Below are 14,782 nucleotides of genomic sequence, written 5' to 3' on the forward strand. Positions count from 1 at the left end.
GTCTAGAAGTATATAAGAAGTAAAAATCAATTGTTATAAAGTTCAGATCCAGACTTTTTAGTTTTGAAAAAAAAAATCTTAGAATTTAGAATACAAAATTAAGTACAGGTTTTATGAGGGTCTCCTGCCAGTGAGCTTCATCTTACATCTATCTGTGATAGGAACCTATGGATTGCCAAGAATGTACAGAACTGAAGAAATATTTACTTCTAAATATATACATATTTAGTTTTGACCTTTGAATATGTGAGATATTACCTACTTAAAATGCAAAATTAACTTTTAAGACAATGTCTACATCCAGCTTCCAGTTATTCAAGGCCTCCTTTTCTATATCATCTACTCCACCCCAATATTTTTGTTCTAGCTTGGTTCCATTCTTCCAACTGTATTCTAAAGGATTCTGTCTCAGCCAGGCTCTTGCAAGTGATAAGGTGCCTGGAATTCTATTTTGAGTTCTGCATTTCTCAGGTCATGATCACCCTTAGTTCTACCATCTGCTGAGCAGCTTCAAGCCAATGAGCCCCAACTCTGTACCTACCTGGCCCAGACTCCAGTAATCCAGTCTGCTATATGTGAAAAGAATTTTAAAATCAACTGAACTGTATACCCCAGGTGAAGGTATGCTAGTAGATTGGGAAAACTTTTAGGTCCTAACTTGGGAATTGGGTAGTTCTCTGGCAGTGTGCAGTAGTCCTGAAATTCTCAACAGAATCAAACTATCATAACATAACATATCATATCATATCATATCATAGGATCTTTACCATCTCAGGTAGCCCATTCTAGACCCACCCCTATATACATATATTTGTGTTTAATAAGATCAAGCTAGGTTAGGTCAAACTGAATTCAGTTGTAATATACCAAAATTCAAATGACTTCAAGTATATAACAAATCAAAGATGGTCCTTAATTTAACTCTGGTCCCGGCTAAAAAGCCTGGGAATGCATTGATCTTTCAGTTAATCTTATCATCAGCCTGTGAAACATTCATTGGATCCAGTTACAAAGAATTCAGACTGAGTTTCTGGACACCTCCTATATCAAATGATAGTGTTTTAAAGAGGGCATATGGTATGTTAAGAGTGAGGCTGTAGAGTCAACAGGAATAGGAATTAATCTGGGGAATTTTTCTAGCTGGCTGTAAAACATAAGCCTCATTTCCATTATCTGTAAAATAGATTGCTATAAAGATTAAGTGAGATTATGAAGATTTAATGAAATGAGTACTGTTAAGAGAATCTTAAGGCAAAGTCATTTTTTTCTCATTTTTTGAGGAGAATATTGGCCAATGCAAAACCACAAAGTCCCAAACTACTAGTTTAGGGTGAAATACACAAATTAATTTTTGAAACAATGTAGGGCAGAATATATGTACAAATACCTATAGATGTATAATACCCTGAAACCAGATTTCAGTATGTTCACTTTAAATAATTCAGAAAGCCTATCCCATAAACTCCCTAATGTATTTTCTTCTCGCTACATTTTCTTGATTGCTAAGGCATTTCTTTCTCCTGCTTTCTGAAAATCACAAATAAGCTTATAAAATGCGACATCCCACATTGACTCATTTCTCATTGGATTGACTTTTAGCATACCTGAAAGCATTTTGTTGCTCACAGATGCATTCTGCTATGGTCCAATGCCCTCAAGTGAGCTTGAATCTGAGCTGGTCATGTTTCCATTTTCCTTAAGGTGGTAATTCAGGAATCAACTGCTCAGTGTCAAACACACTATCTTATCTTTCTTCCTTTTTTTAAGGATTAAAAAATATATATATTTAAAACAATCTCTGATGTTCACTGTGTTCTTATGTAAAGTCATCTGCTATTGCATCTCTCCTCACTATATCTCCTGTCATTTAAGACATTTCCACCTAAGGCTTTCTATTCAAATACAACTTGCCATGGAACATTGGATTTTAAATCATTCTCCACTTAAAGTAACCTCCAGGAACATTATTGTACTGCCAACATTTTAAAAATAGGAAATACACTGCAACCATTTCCCACAACATCAAATTATGCAAAAATGTATATGGTTTTTTTAAAAAAGTGGGGATGTTTTTTAGGTGTCTAAAATATTTTAAACAGTTTCCTCAGTCTACATGAAAACATTTCTCTTAATCTGTTTAACTCAAATCACCAAAAATCTTTTATGCCATAATTTTTATATTCTTTAAAGAACTTGCCTTTAGTTTTTATCTATTTACATGAAAAGTTAAAAATTCAAATAATTAAAACACTGCTCTTTAAAATCAATATATTCAAAGGGGTTACATGTATGCATATACTCCACCCAACTTTGGTCTCTTTTAGAAAGACCCTCCAATGGTTTCCATGTTTTCCCCTAATTTGAATTAAACCATAGTCGCAGATGACAGAAGCTCTCCTTTCATCTTTTGTAGGAAGGTCACCCAGCCCAGAACGAGCGCCACTCTCCTTCACACACAGGCTGCGCCGTCTGTTGAGTCCTCCCCTTCAAAATTCACACCTGGGTGGCCAAGGGTCAAGTGTGACCTCCCGACCGCGCCAGCGCCTCTGCCCTCTTCTCTTTGGGGCGGGGAGGGGGGGTGGCAGATGGCGAGGGGTCACGGCGCTGGTGCCGCAGCCCACAGCCACAGAGGGCAGCACTTAACCCGGGAGAGGTTCACGATGAAGTGCCCCAGCCTCCAGCTGGGCGCCGCAGGTTTTCCTGGGTCTGTCTTTCCCCTGGGGCCCCCGGAATGTACTCCTGAACGCGTTAAGACTCCCAAACTTTGGCCTCAACCCAGAACTCGAAAACCCCCATTCCGGGTAGAACGAAATTATTGGTTGCCACCTGCACAGACAGCCAGCCGCTCGCAAGCTCACGAAGGCTGAACAGTTGACAGAGCGGCCCTAACTGCGACGCCCAGCGTCGCCCAGACCTTCGCGCGCTGCAGGCCGCCTCCAATAGCAACCTGCCCTCCGAGAAATGAGCCAATGGGAGCTCTCGGAGTAAGAAGACTTAGACAAACACCGCCCACCCAGCTCTGGAGCCTCCCGACTTGCGCCACCACTCAGGTTCCCCCAGTTCCCAGGACCGGTTCTAACCACTGATCCTCCCTTCAAATCTAAACAGTATCTTTCCTAGAGAAGATGAAGGCTTGCTTCCTCCCGGATTATTGGAGCTCTGCTCAGCTCGGGAAGGAGGTGCATTAGTGCTCGCCCCTACTGTCTGCTTTGGCTTCAGCTCAACCCGCACCGCCCAGCCAAGCACTTCAAAAGTTAGCGAAAACAAACGGGAGAAGTATTCTTCCCAGGCAATTAACCGTTTCAAACTATTTTCGAACCGGCGTCTGAGCTTGAAATGGAAAGATAATCCTGAAAAGGGATCTGAAGAAGTTTCGAAGGCCTATATTTATTTACCGAAGTGAATGGGAGTTCTCAGCGAACCAAGAGAAGAACTAGTGCCCTGCAAAAAGGTGTTAATGATTATATAAAAATACGCCAGTCCTTGCCTCCTTAGGTTGATGTTCTTGAAAGCACAAAGGATTGCTAGAGTTATTTTATATTGAGAGCTTAATACCTGTAGGCGCGATTCTAAGCAAATTGCTTGCATCAACCCGCCTAATGTTCAAAACTACCCTATTGCTTATTTTGCCGTTAACAAATGAAAATGCGGCAATAGAGACTAGCCCCAAATTCCAAACCAGTAAGTGTTGCAGAGGCAAGACTAAAACCCAGATGTATCTGATTTATTTAGGTTAATAAAACATTTTAATGCCCAAATTAACTAGGTCCAGACAATCTAGTGTCTTTTGCTTATAAAAGACATTATTATTATTATTATTATTATTATTATTATTATTATTATTTAAATCTTTTGGTACAAAATATTGTTAGATTCCCAGAAACTTCAGTTGATGTTACCTTCAAAATAAGAACAATTGGATGGAGAGAGAAGGGGATAGGAAACTGAAAGAAGTAATCTGAGAAACATAATTCAACTGAGCCACTTAAAATAAATAATATTATATTCCTATGTATCGCTGATTTGACTTGGCCATTGAATAATGGTATTAACTACATATGACAGTATATATCTACATGAACAAATATAGGAGCTATCAAAGGCCACCTGCAATTAAGAGTTTTTTAAATCAACATTCAATTTTTCATTTTTATTTTGGAATTTATGCTAAGAATTTCTATCAGATAACAAGTTACAAAGGAGGAAACAGAAGGCTGGTGGGTTTATTAAACAGTTATCAATTCTCAGTATATTTCCTTTGACCAAGTTATTTTTACTTTCTTTCTTTATGGGCTATTTTCACACAAAATGATAAGACTTAGTACTAAGCTAGGAAATGGATTGGTGGGGATTAATACTTTTAGAGCTGATAGATGTTTCAAATCTGGGCAGACTTTCCCTGAGGAATTACATGATCTGATTTCAAAAGTTTTCCAATATTCCACTATTAGGGTGGATTTGGTTTCAAGCAATAATTGTTTCAAAGGACAGGACCATGATATTACGCAGGTGATGAGAAGATCAGAACTCTTGTCGCATTTAGCAAGCAAATGCTTGGGTTTATTCCCAGTCCTATATGGCAAAATCATCCCTGGACTCATGAGTATGGGTTAAGCCCATACTCATGCTTTGCATAAAACTTTTAATAAAACTCCTCCTTTGAATAAAACTGCAAGTAGCATAAGAATCTGGCAGAGTAGGTCCTCAATAAATGATAGTGTCTTTATCACCTAATTGTTTATGCTTATAATCCACATATTTCCCCCATTCAGGCTTTCTTTTACAACTCCGAACATTTTCTGGTAAGCTGACACTAAAAACCTATAATTCCCAGCATAAATTTTCTCTACAAGAAATCTGTTTGCCGATCACCATCAATAAAAATCGTGCCCCCCCCCCACACACACACACTGATGCCTCCTGCTGTGACGCTTCAGAAAAAGTTCCAGGGAACCACCCATGGACTGAAAAGTGTTTGTTCTTAACAGGAAGATTCAACAAAGAAAATGCATATATTCTTAAATGAGTTAAATCATCAGGATCATATCCAGATCCTTTGGTGACCTACCAGAATCTTTGAAGCAGCCTCTGAGAAAATTGATACCAACCTGGATCAACTTAATTGAGGGCCTGATCCTCCACTTTTAAGAGTGTAATCTTCTCCAGAGTATATCTACGCAGGAGAGATTCTGCTTTCCAATTTTATTCCACAAAATTATATAATTTATATCCTTCTATTAACTAGCATTAATTGTTTAAAAATAGCAAATGCAGTCATTGTTTCCAACTTTGCTGTTCTAGTTATGGGCCTCCCAGTGACATCGAAGAATGTTTTCTCTTCTGTAAAATGGAATCAAATGCTGACAACACAAGACTATTGGAAGAAGCACATGGGGTTAGGGAGTAGGTAAGTAAATCAAGTATATCAGCCCCTCCAACAAAATAGCTCCTCCCTTACTATCTGTTGAATGAATACAAAAATGTATGGATCATAAAAAGCACTAAGCAAGTTTCCTTTTTTGCCTCCCAAGGAAAACTCTGTCAAGATGAAACACACAAGAAATAAAGAGTGATCCTACAGTTCCACAATTCTTTTTGACAAAGGGTTGTGCGGTTGGTTGTGATTTTTGTTTATTTGGGGTTTTGTTTTGTTTTGTTTTGTTTTTTGTTGTTGTTTCCTTGAAGATCCTTAACTTCTTTCAGTAAGCATGAAAACATTTAGCATGATTAACAATGGTTTCAGAAACCAATTATCTGCCTGCTACCTGGGAACCTGTGAAGTACGCATATATAAAATGGTATATTTCCCTATTACAACATTAACATTTACTCTATGAACAGTCAAGATACTCACGTGTCCTACAACTTATTTTATTGTGAAGACTCCTGGAAAACTGTTTTCAAATTAATCTACTTCTAAAACTGCTATGTGAACAAAATTTCATTTGTATCTTTATTTTTCTTAAAGATTGCACAAACTGGAAACAAGACCAAAATTCTGTATTCACTGTACATCATTCATTATAAAACAGCATATACATTTGTACTCTAACAAGTAGGATATTTTCTTTAAATTTATATATTGCGTGCTTTTAGATTCATGCTTTAGCTATTTTACATTTATCATTATTCTCTCATAAATAATTGTAACTTGACCAATTTGTACACCTGCTACTACTGTATATTCACTGCGGCAAAGTGAGAACAAATGAAACGGAAACAAGCATATAGATGCCACAACTACTGAATTGTGATTACTGCCTTGTCTAGGCAGTGAAATGCTAATGTAAAATTCACACAAGCGTCGTTTCAAAAGGCACAATTTCTCCACAGAACAGTACAATTTAAAAATACGTGGCAGTTAAAATCAGCGCCCTTGAGGACGCTGTAAGGTTGGTATTAATGTGTCCCTAAACCCCAAAGCTGACCGCAGGACAGTTTTGTGAAGCGGGGAAGGGTGGGGCTATCCAAGGAATCCAGAAGCCTGGGGACAGAGAGACCCACTATCCGCGGACTGGCCAGGCGGCTGAATTTCTTTAAGCCATCTCTGAACTTTTGTTGAGTTTCTGCTCGCGAACTGGGACCTCTCCACATTCCAGTCTGTCACCCTCCCCAAATAAGGGCTTCCTCAGTCAGGTCCCTCTTCCGACCAACAGGGTTTCCCCTCCTCCTAGAACAGAACCTCCGCTCCAAGTCCTACTCTGTCCACGCCCCCCGCCCCTTCCTGGGAAGGCTTATTATGAGTCGCGCTCCAAGCCGCCCCCGGCTTCGGGGTCGCTCTGGTCGTCAGTGAAGCATACGTCCACATCACTGTCGTCGCTCTTGGGATCCCCAGGCTCCAGGGGATAGCCCGGCTCGGCGCCCGGGCCATCGGCTGCCTTGGCGAGCAGAGTCTGGCCGGGGTGGCGGGACTTGACGTGTCGCTCCAGGTCCCGTCGTCGCACGAGCACCTTGCCGCAGAACTCGCAGCGGTAGGGCGTGTTGCCCTCGGCGTGCAGTCGGATGTGCTTGTTGAGATTGCTGGGGTCGCCAAAAGGCCGCAGGCATACTTTGCACTTGAGTGGCTTGTAGCCCGTGTGCGTCCGCATGTGAATCTTGAGCCCGTATTTGCGCGAGTACAGCTTGCCGCAGTAGAGGCACAGGTGGCCCGTCTTGGGTTTACCCGTGCCACCGCCACTGCTGCCACCGCTGCCACCGCCTCCCGCCGTCACGACGGCCGGCGGCAGCGTTCCTGAATCCAAGCGGCCGCGACCCTTCCCGGCCGCCATCTCGGACAGTTGCTGCGTGTGCATGGCGATCTCTCTGTCAATGCTGGCCAGGGAACCCAACTCCGCGGGGCTCAGGGCAGCTGCGGCTGCTGCCGCTGCAGCCGCAGCCGCTGCAGGCCCGCTTAAGTAGGAGATGGACTCAGGATATTTGAGCAGCCCACCGAAATGCAGTTTGAGCGGATAATAAGCTGCAGCGGCCGGTGAGCCGTAGAGCAATTCCCCATTGTAGACGGTAAAGGCCGGCATGACGGTGGACAGGTGGCTGCACTCGCCACCGGGATAGGGTTTGAGCCCGCCCGCGTCGAGGGGTGGTAGAGCACAGCGCTCCAGGGGTAGCCCGGGCGCTGGGGGCAGTTGAGCGAAACGCGCTCCCGGCAGCGCAGCGGTAGCGGGCGGGGCACGTTCCACGTGCTTGAAGGCAGAAGCTTCTTCCGGGTGGCCCGGGAGCAGAGGGAAGCCACGCAGGGGACCCGAGCAGGGCAGGCCTGGAGGAGGCGGCGGAGGCGGGTCTCCTGCGAGCAGGCACTTGGGATGGTGGTGGTGTGCGTGGTGGTGATGGTGGTGGCCCGCTCCTCCCGCTGCCGGGTTCTCCCCACTCCCCGGGCGCCCGCCTGCCCGGCCTCCTCCCAGGAGCCTCCCCAAAGCTAGGCCAGCCCCCTGCTTGCCGCCTCCCTCCTCCCGGTAGGGGTCGCCATGCGAGGCAGCGGCCGCCCTGGCCAAACCAGCGGGTTTGAAAGCCGAACGCACACCTGGGTAGAAAGCCAGGCCGCCGCTACCAGGTGGGGAACCCCCCACAATGCCTAGGAAGTGACCGTGTGCTCGGGCTGTCGCGCTCATGTCCAGGGCACGGTCCGACTGCTCTTTGCCCTTCTTGGGAAGTCCCCACTTGCCCGGGGGTGGCGAAGTGGCTGAAAGCACAGAGGAGGCCTCGCGCTTGATGCTTTCCCGCGCCCCACAGGCCTGGGGAGTCTGCGCGGCCTGTGATTGGGACCGCAAAGTGCCTGCCTGAGCCGGCACGGCGAAGTCAGCCGCACTGGGTTTCGGGGAGAGGTCGAGGCCATCCGCCGCCGGGGCAGCGCCTTGGCGAGCTGCGTTCTCCTGGTGGAGGAAGGCGCGGGCCCCAGCGCCACTGAGCACGCAGTGGAAACGCAGGTGTGCCTTAAGGCTGTTAGGGTATCTAAACGTCCTCCAGCAGTACCAGCAAATGTAGCGTTCCTCCCCTGGGCAAAAAAGAAGGGAAAAGCGACCTTATGAGAGGGGAACAAACCAGAGAGAAAGAAGGAAAGCGCCAAGGCATTCCAGGCAAAGCCCAGGTTTTGACCAGCTGTGTGGGAGGAGTAGTAGTATTCTTGGGGTTTGGTGAATGAGTTGGTAGCCACATTATATCAAGGGCCCCGGAAAAAAAAAAAAAAAAAAAAAACCCAAATGGTCAACCTTTGTCACCTTCTCCATCATCTAGAACACCTCAGAGGATAACTAACAGAGGTGACCTGAGCCTTTCCAACGAAGATTTCCTCCAGGCCTTCCTAGCAAATCTTCCTTGGAAGGGCAGTGCTCAGGCAGGCTGGCAGGGGAAGAGCAGAGAGCAGCTGTTGCTTTAAATCAAGTGTAGAGGCTGTGCTGTGCCTGGGCCCATCTGTTGGCGTTTGCAGAATAGGTGGCGTATGTCAAGGAGTTTGGATACACTGAACAAAGGCCAATCTAATAGTCGTGAGCGCCTCATTACCAGGCGAGACAATATCCTGTATGTATGGGCCATATGTAATCATTCCTTTTCATAGAACAATGTCTTTTGTGTCCACTACCCACCCTTTTTACCCCCTCCCAGCCTTAAACACTTTGCCTGAGGTTTTCCTGGAGCGTGACCAACTGAAGGACCACATGGGGACTATGATTTGCCATTCTTCAAAATTATTTGTATCTTAATTTCTTCTTTAACCCCATTTAATTTGATGGGAGAAAAAAATTCTACGTCCTGATATTCTAGAAAGGATGATCATATTCTAAGAAGGATGATGTTGCATTGTCAGTTGTCCCACCTGGTAATTAATTCCTAAGTAACTGAAATTCAAATACAAGCTTAGTAAAGTCCCTGAAGAATATATTTATGTTTTGTTACATAAATACGAGTGAAATAGTTATATTTAGCTTTTTATTATAATTATTCAGTCATATTAATTGACTGAATTAATAAACCATACAAATTAATGGGTTTCACAGTGACATTTCTATTCATGCACATATTGTGCTTTTACTCAGCTTTTAATGAGTGCAAAATTCTCTGCCAGGCACTGTGTACATACCTGCTGTCAATTTTTTTATTTTATATTATTAGTATTATTTTTTAATTTTGGCAGGGCCTGTGACCACAATCAAGAGATACATGTATGAAACAGATTCTTATCAGATAGAAGTTAATTTCCACTCAAGAAGGTCATGTTATTTCTGTACACATAAAAGTGATTTGCAATTAAGTTTAAAGTATTGTTGATTGATAATACTGAAGGGTAGGTTGTCTGTGAGAAAGAAGTTGAGTCACAAGGAAGTATCCAAAGTATACGTCAGTCTCTCGAAATCTAATAGAAAAATTAAATTCTCCCTCTTTATATACAAGCAGCTCAAACTTTTAAAACATTACTACAGAAATAACAATAAAAAATTTCTAGGGGTTGGGGTTATGGCTCAGCGGTATCGCACTTTCCTGGCATGTGTGAGGCACTGGGTTCTATTCTCAGCCCCACATATAAATAAATAAAAAATAAAGGTCTATCAACAACTTAAAATTTTTTAAAAAATCTAGATCTCCTTTTTCTTTATGTATATTAACTTTTATCTTTGCATAAAATAAAAATTAGTCCCCCTAGATAAGATGGAAGTTCAAATGAGAAGTAGTTTATTCTAACATAGGCTAAGGGAAAGCAGGAAGAAAAAAAGGGGTGAGGAAGATGAGACCCTATCCTAATTGTTTTTAGAAGACTTAGATAAAACCATTTCAATATTCCATTTACCTTGTATTAGGCATCTATGTAAAATAAATCTTGCGAGGTGGATAATCTCCTGGATTTTCTTGGCAAGTATATTGATTTAATATCAATCTCCAAAGTTCAAAACCTCTTTCTCATGCCTCTTTTTAAAGAGAGTTTTCAGAGTTCACCCCAGAATGACTTGGCCAATGCAAAGCCAAGTAAGCTTTGCTCTTAAAACAAAGGGGCTATAATATTCTTAATCTTACTATGAACTTGAAACCTGCTGAAATTGGCCAGCATTGGAAAAATAGAAGTCATCCCTAAGTATTTCTTCCTCTTTCCAAATTTTAAGGAAAATGTCTTTTTTGATTCAATACTCCTTTTCAGCTTATCCTAATTGACATCTTATACAGACTCTAACATCCAACTCATGACCAGTGTATCAAACACACCTCATAAATAAACACAGAATTCATAAGTAACTCTAAAGAGGTGAAGCTCCAAGCTGGGAATGTTAAGTTCATAATGACCACACCTTCCCCAAAAGAAAAATTGTGTCGTTTTTTATGTTATCTGATGTTTATAAACTCCATTGGCTGAAATAAAACATGAAGGCCACTATTCAAACAAGTTGCTTTTGTACTATTTGGAAGAGCCTAAAGAAGAGTGTTCTGTGTATAAAAGCCAGTAACCCTCCTAATTGTTCTATAGTGGCAAATTTGAGAGTTCTGTACTGTAGGGCTCTTATGTTTCTCTTTTGCTGAAAGAAGTTGACAAAAGAATTTGATAATGTGGTGCAAGGAACAAATTACATTAGGATAATTTTTATGAATATATTTCATGTAAATCTATTCACAAAATAAATGGAATTAATTTACAGAGGACAGAGATGCTTTGAAGTGAAATAAACTTCATTCTGTCTTATTCATAAAGTATTTCTCACATTTTTATTAATTTATTTGCATGTACTTCTAAAGGAATGAGATTGAGCAGAATCTCAGGGGATTATGTTAAAATATTTCACAGCAGTCATTATATTGACCCTAAATAAAAAATAGATCTTTAGGAGAAATTACAGATAGACTAAAATAACTGACAAGAGGGAGGAGGTGGGGGGGAAGCAAGCTTGGAAGATTTATGTATGAAAAGGGAATCTCAAGACCTCAAATGTTTTAGCACCTCCCAGTCTTCTTTCCCCAGGAAGTATTCTTCAGTTGGTTCTACGGAAGGTTTGAGAATGTTTTTCTCTTTAGTTACTGCACCTTAATTTGCATAAATCCGCTCTTGGCTTTGGAAGAGATCAAATAAATCTGAGAAGAAACTGGGATACATCCCAGATTCAGTTTAAGAAGGGAGGGGGAAATGAATAAAAACGATTTAAACTGAACGGCCTTAGTACCTGCCAACTGACCAGTTGTGAATACCGTAAAGCTTCTAAATTGCTGTAAGAATATATTGCTCTCCTGGAAAACCAGTGAAAAGATGCCCTTCCACCTTGTAAAAAGCACTCCAGGTTTTCAGGTTTGAGCTATGCTCTCTGGAACTCATGACATAATTACTGTAACAATATTTTAAGACCTCTTCATTGAATCTTAATTGAGTAAATAAATTGTGGCTTTGGATATGTAGTGGGAAAGGATGACTCTATAAAGTTCACTGAGTATTTTCCTTGCCATGATGAGCCAGATTATGTCCTTGTTGTTACCTTTTACTGTTGATTTTAAGAAGGTAATGATGAGGTCTCCTCTCTGCCTAAGCAAGGGCAGGGAGTGTAAACTCAGTTTACACAGAAAGAAAAGCCCTTCAAGTATGGGGAACTAAAGAGGGCTGGAGTCTGGCCCACCCCCATGGGCCCTGGAGGCCTTCTTAGAGGTCATACCTTTCTCGTCGTGTGTTGGAGTCGCTGTTGTAGGGATGTCGAACCACTGAGCCAAGGAGTTGGAATACCACACGGTCAGCTCTTCCCCTGGCTGGACATCTCGAAGTGCTCGGTAGAAGATCTGGGATGCAAGGAATAGGAAAGTTCGGTCATTTCCTGGATAAGAAGGTAAAATGCAACTGAGAAGAAAGGTTCAAATCCTAACTCTGACGCTGTGAAACCCTGGAGAAGCTACTGAATCTCTCTGAACCTCACTTCCTTCATCCTTCAAATGGAAAAACAATACGATAATATTGACTTTATGGAGATGGCCACCTTAACAAGACCTACAGCTACAGTGCTTTGCTCTTTATATTGTTGACTATCATAGGAACAATTAGATAAATAGAATTTGGCAGGGGTGAGGGGAGCCCCCGTAGTAGTACCTGTCCTCCGGGTAAGTCTGCAATAGCTTCCAGAGTCTGTTCCTGGGAATTCCTGGCTGCCCGGATTAACCCTATCCACTCCAGAGGGGAGCCCCCCGACTCGTCCACCAGCTCCCCTCTCACCATGCGCACCTGCAACACAAGCAGTGGTCATTCTCCCACGCGCCACGGACAGACCCACAACCCAGAAGAAAAGTTTATGCTCCACCCCACCCGATTCAGGAAGATGTGTTCTCTGGTCAGAAGAGACATGGGCTGCTGGGAGGAGGTTAATTCCTAAGGGTTCTAGACTGAAGGATGGAGAAAGGCTGGCTAGTAAAAACCCCCAACGCCACCCCCCCCCCCCACACACACACACATACACACATCTTGGCAACACAGGGTGGGATAAGGACATTCTTCCTGAGCGCCTGGGTTCATCTTGCACCAAGACATGCTCCATCTCTCCCACTTGCTGTTCAGAGAGCATCCCTAACACTAGAGTGGCACCGTTCATAAGACTATCCCAGGATGCAGAGCATTCCCTACTCTCTTCCCCATCTCTCACGCCTCCCAGTTTTCGCTGACAGCAACCTAGGTGCAAGCAAGAACTGCAGTGAAATTCTAGGAACAAAGCACAAGCAGAAAAATCTTGCCTGTAGCTAGCCGGTCATTTAAAAGCAATTAAATTGCGTTTAAAGAGGAAGGTGTGGTATGCGTCAAACTCGGGTTTAGACTGAGTTGAGGGCAAGACGGTTGATTGTGCCAGGAGCAAGATGCGGTCGGGTTAGCTGGACACCGGAGATACTTCTTATATGAAAACTCTAGGCAGCGGCTAAAGTCAAGGTCCTTCCTTCTCCGCCAGACTAAGGCTTTCATTTCCTGAACGCTGTTTTGCCAACCTTTGGCCGCTAGGAAGCCCCCCAGGGTAGGCGAGAGCCTTTAAATTTCCTCTCTGGTCAGGGATCATGACACTGTTTGGGAGTCAGAGCTAGCGGTTTGGCCCTGGCGCCTCTGGGTTGGGACCTTGTACTCTCAGAGCCGGGCAGTAGGCAAGGAGACAAGGAGTCCGATGCGGGTAGGAGCCCCATCTTTCAGAGCCTGCGTCAGAACCACCACCTGGCTCACCCTCTCTCCATTTCCTCAAACCCACAAGTAAATCGGAGAAAAGAAAAATCTGGGAAGTTTCCAGGGATTGAGAGCCTCCCAGTGATTTTTTTCAGAGGAAATGGAATTAAATTAAGACAAATGTAAGTCTCAAATTATCATACAGAAGGGAAGAAAAGTCCTAGACAGAGGAAGTGTACATTAGCAGAAAGAGGGAAGGATCCGAGTCGGGTTATGGTGGTGGCGGTCCAAAACCTAACTGAAGACACTCCAGAGCTTTGGGGAACCCAAACCTAGTGATCCCACCACGTACATCCTGGTGCACCGTACCCGGGATTGCACCCTCTCAGGCATGCCCTCTCCCCTCAGCCCGGCCCGCGTCCAGCTCTCAGGGAGACTTGCTAGTAATAATCGTAATCTCCTTCCACTTGGCAAAATTAGTAGGTAAAAAAATCAATCCCCGTTCGGCCACTTCCCTTCCCTACCCCTTTTCTGAGTCAGGGCAAAGGTAGGGCGAGTGACAGGGGGCAAAGGTCGGAATGGCCAATACCTTTTTCTTGGGCCCGGGTTCCCTGCGATCTGACAGGTACTTGCCCAGCTTGAAGGTGCCGGGGACCGGCCCGAGGCGCAAGCCGGCGGGGATGCAGCAGTCTGCACTCACGCTGGTGGCCGGGGCGCGAACGGTTCCATGCATTGTTGCCACCGCCGCCAGGCAGGCGCTGGGGCGCGCCGGGTCCTCTTCAGGGCGCAAGTGACAGAGCCAGAGCCGCGTGCTAGCCAGGGAGCCGCGCCCCGACGTGCGTCCTCCGCCTGCGGAGTGACGCGGCCGGGCATGCACTGCGCCTTTTCAATCCGGGCGGGCGCCTTTTGGCACCGTGAGCGCAAGGGCGCGGAGTTTGGTGAGAGAGTTGCGCTGCGAAGCAGCTGCAGAGTCCCACCCGAGAGGGTCACATGGAGTGGTTCCCTCAGCCCCCTGCATAATCGAGGCCTCTGAATGGCTAGCACACAATGGTCCAGGCGACCTTCCCATTCCTAAAAATCCAATTTGTCAAGGGCGAAGAAAAGGCGCTGGTGAATCAAAGGTCCGGCGGGACCATTAATCCTCAGCATGGGGTATTGTCCCAGAGACAGTTACGATATTTTAAGTGACAAATCCAC

The 14,782-nt window shown here is 44.2% G+C and overlaps 1 protein-coding gene across 1 annotated transcript; it reads right to left on the minus strand.

The window, feature by feature from the left end:
- Positions 1-6,737: 6,737 nt before the first annotated feature.
- Positions 6,738-14,458, minus strand: Prdm13 (PR/SET domain 13). Its single transcript, XM_027928087.2, has 4 exons — positions 14,175-14,458; positions 12,539-12,670; positions 12,114-12,234; positions 6,738-8,488 (listed from the first exon to the last, which is right to left on the minus strand). The coding sequence occupies exons 1-4, from the start codon at positions 14,316-14,318 to the stop codon at positions 6,738-6,740; spliced, it is 2,148 nt and encodes a 715-aa protein (XP_027783888.2). The 5' UTR covers positions 14,319-14,458.
- Positions 14,459-14,782: the final 324 nt, after the last annotated feature.

The sequence above is a fragment of the Marmota flaviventris genome, chromosome 6, assembly GCF_047511675.1.
Source record: "Marmota flaviventris isolate mMarFla1 chromosome 6, mMarFla1.hap1, whole genome shotgun sequence".
NCBI lineage: Eukaryota > Metazoa > Chordata > Mammalia > Rodentia > Sciuridae > Marmota > Marmota flaviventris.

Bases quoted from the DNA above. Each gene is read 5' to 3' on its own strand.
- Prdm13 (XM_027928087.2), bottom strand. From the start codon at position 14,318: ATGCATGGAACCGTTCGCGCCCCGGCCACCAGCGTGAGTGCAGACTGC. The intron at 12,671-14,174 runs GTATTGGCCATT...CTTGTGTTGCAG, and splicing joins AACCCGGGCCCAAGAAAAAG to GTGCGCATGGTGAGAGGGGA. The intron at 8,489-12,113 runs GTATGACCTCTA...TTTTTTGCCCAG, and splicing joins TCCAACACACGACGAGAAAG to GGGAGGAACGCTACATTTGC.